Source organism: Myotis davidii, unplaced genomic scaffold (assembly GCF_000327345.1).
Source record: "Myotis davidii unplaced genomic scaffold, ASM32734v1 scaffold133, whole genome shotgun sequence".
NCBI lineage: Eukaryota > Metazoa > Chordata > Mammalia > Chiroptera > Vespertilionidae > Myotis > Myotis davidii.
The window spans coordinates 1,021,956-1,033,015 of NW_006284732.1; the positions used below are offsets into that span (position 1 = coordinate 1,021,956).

The 11,060-nt window shown below is 42.8% G+C and overlaps 1 protein-coding gene across 4 annotated transcripts in view; it reads right to left on the bottom strand.

The window, feature by feature from the left end:
• FARP1 (FERM, ARH/RhoGEF and pleckstrin domain protein 1) overlaps positions 1-11,060 on the bottom strand; it is a 231,935-nt gene that overhangs the window by 65,797 nt on the left and 155,078 nt on the right. For all 4 annotated transcript variants that reach the window (XM_006755040.2, XM_006755039.2, XM_006755038.2 and 1 more), the window contains exons 5-8: positions 9,745-9,842; positions 4,132-4,246; positions 3,109-3,256; positions 789-884 (exon numbers count right to left, since the gene is read on the bottom strand). In XM_006755040.2, the coding sequence (XP_006755103.1) occupies positions 789-884; positions 3,109-3,256; positions 4,132-4,246; positions 9,745-9,842 (457 nt within the window). The remainder of the gene's footprint in view (positions 1-788; positions 885-3,108; positions 3,257-4,131; positions 4,247-9,744; positions 9,843-11,060) is intronic.

Consider the following 11,060-nt stretch of genomic DNA (forward strand, 5'->3'; position numbering starts at 1 on the left):
TCACAGTTCTGGGCAGGGCAGTCCCAACTTACAAACGAGTTGTGCTGTCATTTTTCATGGGCAAATCGGCCTTATGGAACTCAAAATGCACTTTCCCATGGAAAACAACTTATAAATGGGTGTCCGCTTCCGAGGTCAGGCCATAAAAACCTATTTAATCCATACTGTAGCTGAACTATAGGCCTCCCCATCCATTTATAATCTTTTTTTCCATGGGAAAAAGCACTCCGAAGACCAGCTGGGGACATCAGAGGTACATTATGCATCTCCTCCAGTGCCATTTCCGGCAGATGAAGGCGCTGTTTCTCCCTCCCTGACTCGGTCCCAGTGTAAGCGGCATCGGCAGGGTCTGTGGGATGCGGACCTGGTTAGCTCATGAGAACACACTGTCTGAGGTTTGGGACAACAGCAGGGCCCCCAGAGGTGGGACTGCTGCTGTGTGGGCAGCGATGGGCCGGGGACACGGCAGAATGCTGACAGCGTCTCGGGTGGGCCAGAGGCTGGAGACACAGCCACAGCCACGGCGGACCTCAGGCTGTCAGGAGGGGCTGCTGGTGTCTGCACAGGTAGGGACCCTCTCCACATCGGTGCCAGCTCTCCTGTACCTTCTGTCTCCTCACAGAGACAGCTGTGGCATTAGCCAGTGTTTGAACGCATCTCTCTGTAGACACTGACACCTGAGCGGCGGTCGGCCAGTTTCAGCCTATGCCCTCACTTGGTCCCCTCCATCCCAATCCCAAGGGCTCACAGGTCAGGGGGTCTCCCCCTCTTCCCCGGGGGCCACTTACATTCGCATCTGGGCGGAGCTTGATGAGAAAGCGCTTCCTCTTGAAGCTCAGCTTCCGCACCTTTGCCCAGTTGAAGGCATTGATCTTCGTGAAGCCCTAAGAGGAAAGGTATCAGCTGGTGAGCCAGGAAATGCAGAATAAGCAACACGAGAGTTGGTTGCGCTGGTTATGGGAGACTCCCAGGGGGCTGGTGCTGGATGGCTTGGGAAGAAAGCATTTCGCTGGAGAAGCCACAGAAGTGCCGCTGTGGGGTGATGCCGGTTCCTGGATCATGATTCCTCACTAATTACATGAGTTGGCATTCCAACTAAGTCTGCCTCCAGGGAAGAAAGAGGCTGGCCAAGGGAATGATAAAAAGGAAGATAAATAAAAATAAAAACCATGACAACCACCACAATAATTAGCCATCATTACTTACAGCATGCCAGGCACTGGCCTGAGGACTTCACAGATCTTATCAAACCTTACACAAAACCCAATGAGGTGGCTTTCTTTTCTTTTTATAGATGTGGAATCGGCAGCACGGGTATTATTTTAATTTGGCCAAAATCACACCGTGAATGTGGCAGAATGAGATTCCTAAGCATGTGTCTTAGCCAGCAGTTGTTCACATCCACAGATGCAATCACCCCTTTGTCCACCTGGCCTGGCTCCTGTGTCCACAGGCTTCCAGCAGCACCATCAGGACCTGGGAGGGGAGGCCCCGCCTTCCGGAGAGGTCTCTGGGAAGGACTCACACACCCTCATCTTGGATACGGCCATGTGGGACGTGGTGGAGAAACGGGGGGCAGTTGCCAGACACCAGCTCCCATCTGCCCTGTCATCTCAATTGAAAATAGAATTTCTCCATCTGAACACCAGGGCCATTTATTTAAGTTGGTTAAGAATGAAGCAATTAGGTACCGACAGATGAATTCCAAGATACAGCCTTTGAACATGATTAAATTACCAAGTAAGTCTCAATATTTAGATTGTATCCAACACAATCAAGCTAATTAATACAATTGTGAGGCACTTCTTTCATCCTCCGCTATGATTTTTAGAAATGTTTACTGGTTTTAATTTTGAAATTAATGGTAGCGCTGAAAACTATACTTAGTTTATTGTCGTTTTCCTCATCAGGTGCTCCTAGATTATTTCTGTAGGTCCAAACTGCGAGGAGGAATCACCTCCTCACATACCACACTGCTCTCAGCACATGACTCTCTAGGATCCCATGTGAATCCCACCTGACCTTTTTTCTCAGGACACGGGTCTGTGGTCCTTAGGGTCCATCAGAAACATCTGATATAGGAGCAGATAATTGTAGGCTATTTTGGTAAAACATGAAGGGGGAAATGTAACCAAACCTGGCTCAAAAAAGTTGTAGGTCATGCACCCAGTTACACCTTCAAAACTGGGTGACATCTGACCCTATTTCATGAGAAAGGCAGATACTTTCTTGACACCCATGTGAAATCAAAGCACAGATAACCTACTTGTGTTTAAAAGGAAAGCCTTGAGAAAATGGGGGAGGGGAGTTTGGTGAGAATATTCATTGTCTTGATGTCACTGGTAGGTTCACAGGATATACATATAGAAGAACTTATCAAAGGGCATTCTTTAGAGATGCGCACTTTATTGCATGTCAAGAATTATGTCAGTAAAGCTCTTAGGAGAAAGAGAAGCATCAATCGATAAAACAGTACATTAGCAACGTGACCAGGAGAGCACACACCTCAGAGGGCAGACAAGTGTATGTCCTTAGGAAAACACAGGAGAGATCCACCCAAGGGCAGTATGCGTTTTGCTGCAAAATTACTGCAGTACAGACATGGCTTTCATCAACTTATGAAACTGCTCTAGCTTGCAAGTGGATACTACACTTTCCAAGTTAGGTAAGTGTGAAATGAGAAAAAAGCTTATGCAAAACTGAAATTAGGTTTTCCAAAAAAAAAAAAAAAAAAAAAAGGATCACATGACTAGCATGTGCAAGTGTGCAAAAGAGCATTGTGGAGTCTAAAATCTTGATCTCATTACACATGTTCCAAGCACAGGTCCACAGAGAGATACAGATTTCTGTGATGCTACAAAGTGAGCAAATGCAAACAAATCTATAACGGTAAATTCCCCGCCCAGAGCAAGGGCACGTGAAATGGGCCCTGAATGCTGAGTGGCTGGAAAGAAACAGAAGCCCTGAGATGAGGTTAGTTTTTCCCTGTTCGCCTGAAAATAACTGTCAGAGGTCTCAGCGTGGACCACCCAGCATGGAGCCAAAGTGGAAGGCCCAACCCTTATCTCTCATCACCAAGGGAACTGAGTGTGTTCTAAACGCCCTTACCTGAAACACTAGAATTCCTGTGTTCGCAACAGCCAGGTTGATCTTGGTACCTTCCCTGTCCTTCGCCGGGTGCAACCGGATCCCGTACATCTCCAGCTTCCGGGCGATCTCCAGGAGCTGGAAATCCGATTCTGCGGGTGTTTGTCCACTGACAAAATAAAAATTACAGAGAAAGGCCAGGAGATTTGAATTCCCTGTGTCTATTAATTTGAGATTAAGGAGCTTCTCTTGGGAAATAAAAAGGCATTTCATCACAAACAATGGGGCTGCCCGATCAGATGACACCCAACCTCCCATTCATTATAACCCAAAGTCCAGCAGCTAGAACAAAAGCGCTATTGCTTGTGTAACACAAAACTCCAAAACTCTATCTCAAGTTGGGGCCAATTTTTTTGAATCTCAAAGAGTTCCCTTTAAGGTCACTTAAAAGCCAAACACCATCGTGTTAAAACAAGTTCTTAGTCACTAACAATAGACCTAAACTTGCAAACAAAGTTCCAGGCACCATTCTCTGGTATTATCATCATCAGTACTCAAGCGCCCTCCTTAAAGCAACAACAACACAAACAAAAGGCACAGAGACTCCTTTGAAAATGTTTTACTGATCCAAACAGAAAACCAACGTGGAGATGGGACAAAGGTTCTAGATTTTCACAATATTCTCACTTTGTCCCTAGAATACCATGTCGCTTTCCCAATCTCCTATTAATTGGCTGTATACTCTCCCTTTTGTTCCAAAGCATGGGTGTCCTAAAATTTCAGCATTACTCTGATGTCACAATAAAAAAAAAATTTAAAAAATAAAAAAAAAAGCCAGGAGGCCCGCAGAGCTGCTTTTGAGTGGGTAACCTGCATTTCAGAGACTCCTGGGTGAGCCACGGCAATCCCATGAGCCTCTGGGTTCTTCTCCCTCACATTTTGCATATTTCTTTCCAATAGTCACTGTCTGTGTGTGTACCCATGTATGTGGGAAGGATGGAGAGAAACAGCTAAAAGAAAACGTAAAACAACGAATAGACTTACATGTGGTTATGGTGAAATTCCACAATTTTGTCTTCTAGTGCATCTTGCTGAGGTATGTACTTATTTTTTGCTAAGTGTTCTCTGTCCGATGCTTCATCAAAATCCCCAATCTCGGCTACAAAGAGACAGAGAAAGAAAATCCAGCCCATATGATTAATACTCCACAATTTGATCTATCCCCAGTGGAATACTCCCCAGCTAGCACATCGGAAGCTAGCCGCCAATAGTAGGCAATCCCAGCTGGTGGGTACCATCAGGGCTAGATGTCAGAAGTATGGACGTGAGGACATATTTAACAACTGCTCCAACATAGAAAGATGGTTTCCACTCTTTCTCATCTCTAATAGCTGGAAAGAAAACTTCAGAATTATCCGTCCTTAGCCACCCATGTTTCCTGGGGTTGGTTTCTTTCCTCCCCACACAACTAGGGGTTCCTTCTCCTCTAGGCAATAAGTCAAGGCATAGAGTTTATGACCCAGGACTTCTAAAGAAGCTCCCAAATTTCAGAATTTTATAAAATCAATTTTTGAACGTTATATATATATATAATGTGTTATATATATAATTAGTGAAAACCCCAAACATTTTATCATGTAGAAAAAAGATTATTGTAAATAGGTATAAAGGTATGGAATCTAATTTGGGTTTTTAAAAAAATAACTGCTTGCTAAATTTCTTGTAGTCCTCTTATCAGATATGATTGATCAGCCAGCTGGCATGGCTCAGTGGTTGAGCATCAACCTATGAACCAGGAGGTGATGGTTTGATTCCCGGTCAGGGCACATGAACAGATTGTGGGCTCAATCCCCAGTGTAGGGCATGCAGGAGGCAGCCAATCAATGATTCTCTCTCATCATTGATGTTTCTCTCTCTCTCTCCCTATACCTTCCTGTCTGAAATAAATAAAAATATATTTTTTAAAAAAAGAAATGATTGGTCAGACTATAAAAGCTTATAAATTTTTTATCTACAAGAAACAGGATGCATCTTTCTCTCATGTAACCTCAACATAGTTCTCAGACTGCTGTAATCTGGATGGCTGTAACAGAATAGAGCTCTAAAATAATAATTGTACCTTACCAACAGCTCCACTCCATCTATACCAGTTTAACGTCTCTGGGACAGCCTGCCCTTTTCTTTGTTTCACATACTCTGTCACAAGCTTAAGAAGCAGCAGCATAATGACCAGTGCCCAGCTGTTCCGAGTGGGAGCAAGTGAACTGTTGCTATGAAACCTACCGTCCACTTCGTCATGTGAAGCAGCTTGTCATACCTGAGCCAGTGCCCCTCCAGGACTCCTGCAGGATGTTGCCATAAACCTCACCCACTGGGAATATTTGCTCTGCCTAAAACAGTGCCGGCTCACCTTGCATCCTCTAGAAAAATCAATCGCTCACTTCCTGCTGCGATGACAGATCAATAACACGATTTCCTAATTGCCTGTCCTAGACTTCATTTCCCTCCCTGGGTAGAGTAAAGTTGCCACCCTCCCTCACAGAACATAGTGCAGAAGTGGGGGGACCTCTCTGGCCACATTGCCACCCTTGCTGGCTGCCTTGATGATGGTGGCACTAACTTTTCTGCAATTCCTTCTATCTGGCCTCAAGAAAGTACAGTTCATTCTCATTCTTCACAGTAGCTATGTGCTATGAAGACACCATGAACACTGAATTAGCAAATACTAACCATTGCTCCCAGAAGAGATACAGGGTTAGTGTCCTGTGAGACTCTTGAAAAAAATGACATTTTTGCCATCTGATTTTGTTTGGTGTGTTTCTATTAAAAGTCATCATATTTTATATACAGTTTCAATTCATTAGCATGGACCTTGCGGCCAACAGCACCGTCACTCATGCCTGAGCAAAGCTCAGCTGACACACGTATGTTCTCCAGAAGGCACATCTCAGCCTTCCTACACTTCAGAGCACCAGGCAGCAATTCAACATGGCACTTGGGGACCATTGTAACGGGGATCACCAACAAAAAGCACAAAAATGCGAAAGTGTGGCACCAAACAGACCGCTGGAGGTACCCTATTTATGGAATGAGAGCTGAGACAGGGAGGCAGAGCGCTGCCTTTTCCGACCTCAGCCTGGAATGTGTGTGTGGGGGATGACGCCAATGTTCCACCATCTTGTATATGTCTGCCGTGACCACGAAAGCACCACAAGTGTTCATCTGGGGGTTACAAATAACTTTTATAGGGAGGTGAATTTGCACACAGACTGCGTGTAGAATAATGCAGACTGACTGCATGTGCGGGACTCGCCTGAATCCTGATTTCTTGTGAGCTTTAAGTTTGGGCTTCTTAATGCATATGGATTTTAAAACACATTCTTTTCCCTAATTCAATATAATAAAAGAATTAAGAATTCCAGTTTTTCCTTTGGCCACAGGGTCAATGCACCTGTCTTTTGTTTTTGTTTTTTTAAATCCCTTTGCCTATCACTGCCTGTCTAAAATGCAATAGCAACACAGGACTAAGAAATTCATTTTCTCCCCAGTGTGCTCTTCTTTGAAATATGGAAATAAGCTCCTCCTTATATGTGGAGTCTTTAAAAGCTGACAAATATTCAAGAAATGATTTAGTATTTTTATCCAAGATGTCATATTTGCTTATACATATTCTAAATTCCATAGTAGTCTACTCATGGCAAAAAGTAGGGACAGCAAGAACAACCCAAACCTGTGGATGGCTAAATGAAATCTCATGAGGACATGCCTGGACAAAGCGTTTGCCATGTGTTATCTTCAGCGTGGAGACACCCAACCTGAAATGCACCCTCCAAGCTACCCAAGTGGAGTATTATCATCAGGACTATCTAGTGATTGGTTCTTCATCAGCTTCTCTTACTTGATTCATAATAAATGAAAGAAAATTAAAAGTTAGAAATACTAAGTGGCTATATAAGGCCAGTGACAAATGAAAAACTATAGACTGAAAGAAAACTCCATGAGTTCAAATAAAAGAGGAAAATTTTTTTACAAAATTCAGATTGTGTATATAGATACTCCTGAGATGAACATACAGCTCACTCAATATAATTGTCCATCAGCATTAATGTCGCTTTTGAAAAAGAGAGATGAGTCGACCCCTTGTACCTTACAGATAATGTAAATAACCAAAAGTAATTTAAAAAAAATATGTATTTGCATTGATTTCAAGGGGGCTAGGGGGGAAGAGAGAGAGAGAGAGAGAGAAACAGTAATGATGAGGGAGAATCATTGATCAGCTGCCTTCTGCATGCCCCACACTGGGGATCGAGCCTGCAACCTGGGCATGTGCCCTGACTGGGAACTGAACTGTGACCTCCTGGTTCATAAGTCAATGCTCAACCACTGGGCCACATGGGTCGAGCCGTCATCGATAACTTTAATCGACCTACTAGTCACAGAGCAATGTGAAATTTCTCCTTTTAGGACTGAGTGCATGGGCTGCTTAAAAATGCAAAAATGGGACTTTAAAAATATAAGATGATAAACATATTGTGTGCCTCATTAGTGAACAAACAGTATGCAAATAGCAGGCATACTGTTGAATCTATCTCATTTTCTCTGGAGAAATCAAGATTCTCGGGGAGTTTTGAGCTTCTTGTTGGTTTCCCGAGTGCTGGTGAACCCCCCTTCCCATCTGTGCGAGTGAGGTTTACTGTGTTGACGGGCTTTACAAAGAAAGAAACATGGGAGGAGCAAACAGGCACAAGACTAAATGGCATCAGGAATAATAAAAGCCCAGGGTCATAAACATTTTATAAAGTTACCATTCCAATAAGGAAGCTTCATTTAAAAATGCTCCATTGTTTGAAAAGGGAGGCTGCAGGTGCGTGAAGTAAAGAGAGTACGAATACCTAACATGGACTGGGCATTTGTGTTAGCATTGAATTTTCACAGCCTTATGAGAAAGTTTTATTATTTTCATGTTCCAAAAGAAATAAGAGGTGGAAATAAGAAGTTGGGGGCGGGGTGAAGTTTAGTAACATGCCGGGATCATCAATCAACGAACAGAAATCAAGTCTGCCTGATGCAAACCCTCCTCTCCCCACTACCATAGGAAGAGGGAGGACCAAACACAACAGGCAAGAGCCTCTAGCATGTTACTTTCTGTGCCGAAGCTTCCTCATTTGTAAAAACAGAGATAATAATAGCACTGATCTCACAGAGATGTTGTGAGGATGAAATGAGGTACTACACACAGTGCTGGAACATAGGAAGGTTTAATTAAGGACGCCTATTTTTGTTGTTCTCCTTTCTCACATCGGCTTTTCCAATTGCTAAGAAAGCATCTCTCTGCTAAGTCTGGTAGACATTCAATAACGCCCATATACCAAAAGGAAGAAAGAAAGGTAAGCATGGTCTATAGTAACACCTCATAATATCAGACTAAGGTAATTTGTTGACTACTAGGAATGATATTTCCTACAAACTTTTACAAGTTTTACTAACTGGGCAGCTATCGAATGGGATGGGGCTGATTAAATGGAACTACTTTATAGACAATGGGAATTTTAAAATGCTAGCACAATATTTTTTTAAACTAGTGTTTATGTATGTTGGCCTTGGTCTATATACATAGTTACCTTCCCAAAACACCATTCTGCCTTGGCCAAGAGGGAAAAAAATGCTCAGGTGGGCTGTCAGTAAAGCCTCAGGATGAGCACAATCTAATTTTTCGTCTAGGTTAAGAAAGTTAAAATATTGCATTTCAAGCCCTGGTCGGTTTGGCTCAGTGGTTAGAATGTTGACCTGTGGACCGAAGGGTTGTGGGTTCAATTCCCAAAGGCACATAACTTTGGTTGTGGTTCCATCCCCAGCCCTGGTCAATGCTTCTCTCTCTCTCGCTCTCTCTCTCTCTCTCTCTCGCTCTATCTCTGTCTCTCCTCCCCCAACCTCCCTTCCATTCTGTAAAAATCAATGGAAAAATGACCTCTAGTGCGGATCTTATTTTTTTTTTTAATTTCTTTTTTTAAAAAATATTTTTATTGATTTCAGAGAGGAATGGAGAGGGAGAGAGAGATAGAAACATCAATGATGAGAGAGAATCATTGATCAGCTGCCTCCTGCACACCCCCTATCAGGGATCGAGCCCACACTTGGACATGTGTCCTGGATTGGAATTGAACCTGGGACCTTTCAGTCCACAGGCTGATGCTCTATCCACTGTGCCAAAATGGTTAGGACTCTAGTACAGATTTTTAAAAAAGTATCACTCGATCCAGCCCAGCTTCATGTGTTCTGAACTCTAGAGAGAATACAAGTGAAGTCTTGGACAGTTTTATGTCTTGTGTCCCAGTTGATGATAAAGGACAGAACAAGTTTAGTCTACTTGGCCCCCGTCCCTCTAAGCTTCTCCTTTGAGACAACTGAGATGTCAAGAATTGCACTGGGCCTTGAAAAGGGTAGATAAACAGCAGAACACAGGATTCCTGGGTCAATATTTGGGGAACTCGCATATTAAATGAAATTAGAAGTATTGTTTTCCACTCACACGCACTCAGGCTAACAGCAAAAGAACACAAAGACATTATTATTGTTGTTAGTGGAGCTGATTTTCTTTCCAATCAGATCACTGTGTTATTTCCTACATGATTTCTAAAGGAAACGGACAGCACTTACATTGTACAATGTGTGAGATCAAGAGGGCAGCGCTGGTGTCATTACACGTCAGCCTGCCCTGAGCCAGGTCCTGCTTCACTTGCAGAGCAAACAGGTACCTGCAAACAGACAGACAGGCATCATAAACACAGAGATGAGCTATGGAGGGCGGGTTCGATGTTTAACGCGGCTTCTAAATCATGCTCACCCCTGGCAACCTGTCCGCACCATGAGCAACTAAAGAAAAGGTACAAAAAAACAAGGAAAAGAAAGTCCGTAAGGCTGGAATTAATTTCTGAGGCCTCTGACTGCCGCGTAAATACAGCTCCCTGAAGGACTGGGAGACACGTGCTGTAATCTTTTCACGCAGTGAGTAATACGTTTCATTTTATATGGAGAGAAGCAGTGGTTAAATATACGATGATTATTTACCACCCTATATATTTTTGGAAGGTAAAGCAAACAATTAACATTTTTTCACAGAACAATATACTAAAAATGGCTTTATGGCTCAGACAATAACAATAGTTCATTATGGTTGGTTAAAAGCTTTGCAACAGGAAATAGAAAGACAAGGGCATCTTTTTTTGGTGCAATATTCACTTAGCCACTTCCATAAGTTTCAGCTCTCAGATGTATAAAAAAATCAATTTATTTTGAAATTCTTTTCTTTATATTGTAGGATAAAGCAAGTAAACACTTTTGGCAAAAGAGAAAAGAGGTATTTATAAAACAACGAAATTATGGGAAAACAGTCAATGTTAAAATTGATTTGAAAATATCAGTATGAACTCGTACATTTTTAGAAAAGACATTTAGTAGTTTTGCCCACTGCCTAGAAACGGTGTCATCTCAGAGGTAACTCTTACCACACAAACCAGATTCTGGCTCCCACCCAATTACCCCTTGGGAGGACACAGAGAAATGCAGATTCCAGGCTGGGGTAGGGGAAGGTGCAAAATGAGTCTGGAATATTTAGCTATGCCCAAAAACAAGGCAGCTTCCCAAAACAAATGTGTTGCATTGAAGAGGCATCCATTGGCCAAAGTGGCAACAGCTTGAGGAGCAACAAAAATGATTAAAGTGAATGGAAAGTTCAAGATTTCATATAACGATACTAAAAAAAGAAAGAGAAAAAAGGAAAAACAGAATGTGTCACCAATTTGAGGAGACTATTATAGCAATTCTTTATTCAAAAATTGGTAACCCATGACCAAGACAGTGGTCATGTAATCTGTCTCTCCCGTAGGAAGGAAACTTGGACTATGTCCAGATAGTCCAAGTGGATGAGGCAAAGTTTTATCTTACAGAAGAATGCTAACGAATGGTGCAGCAGG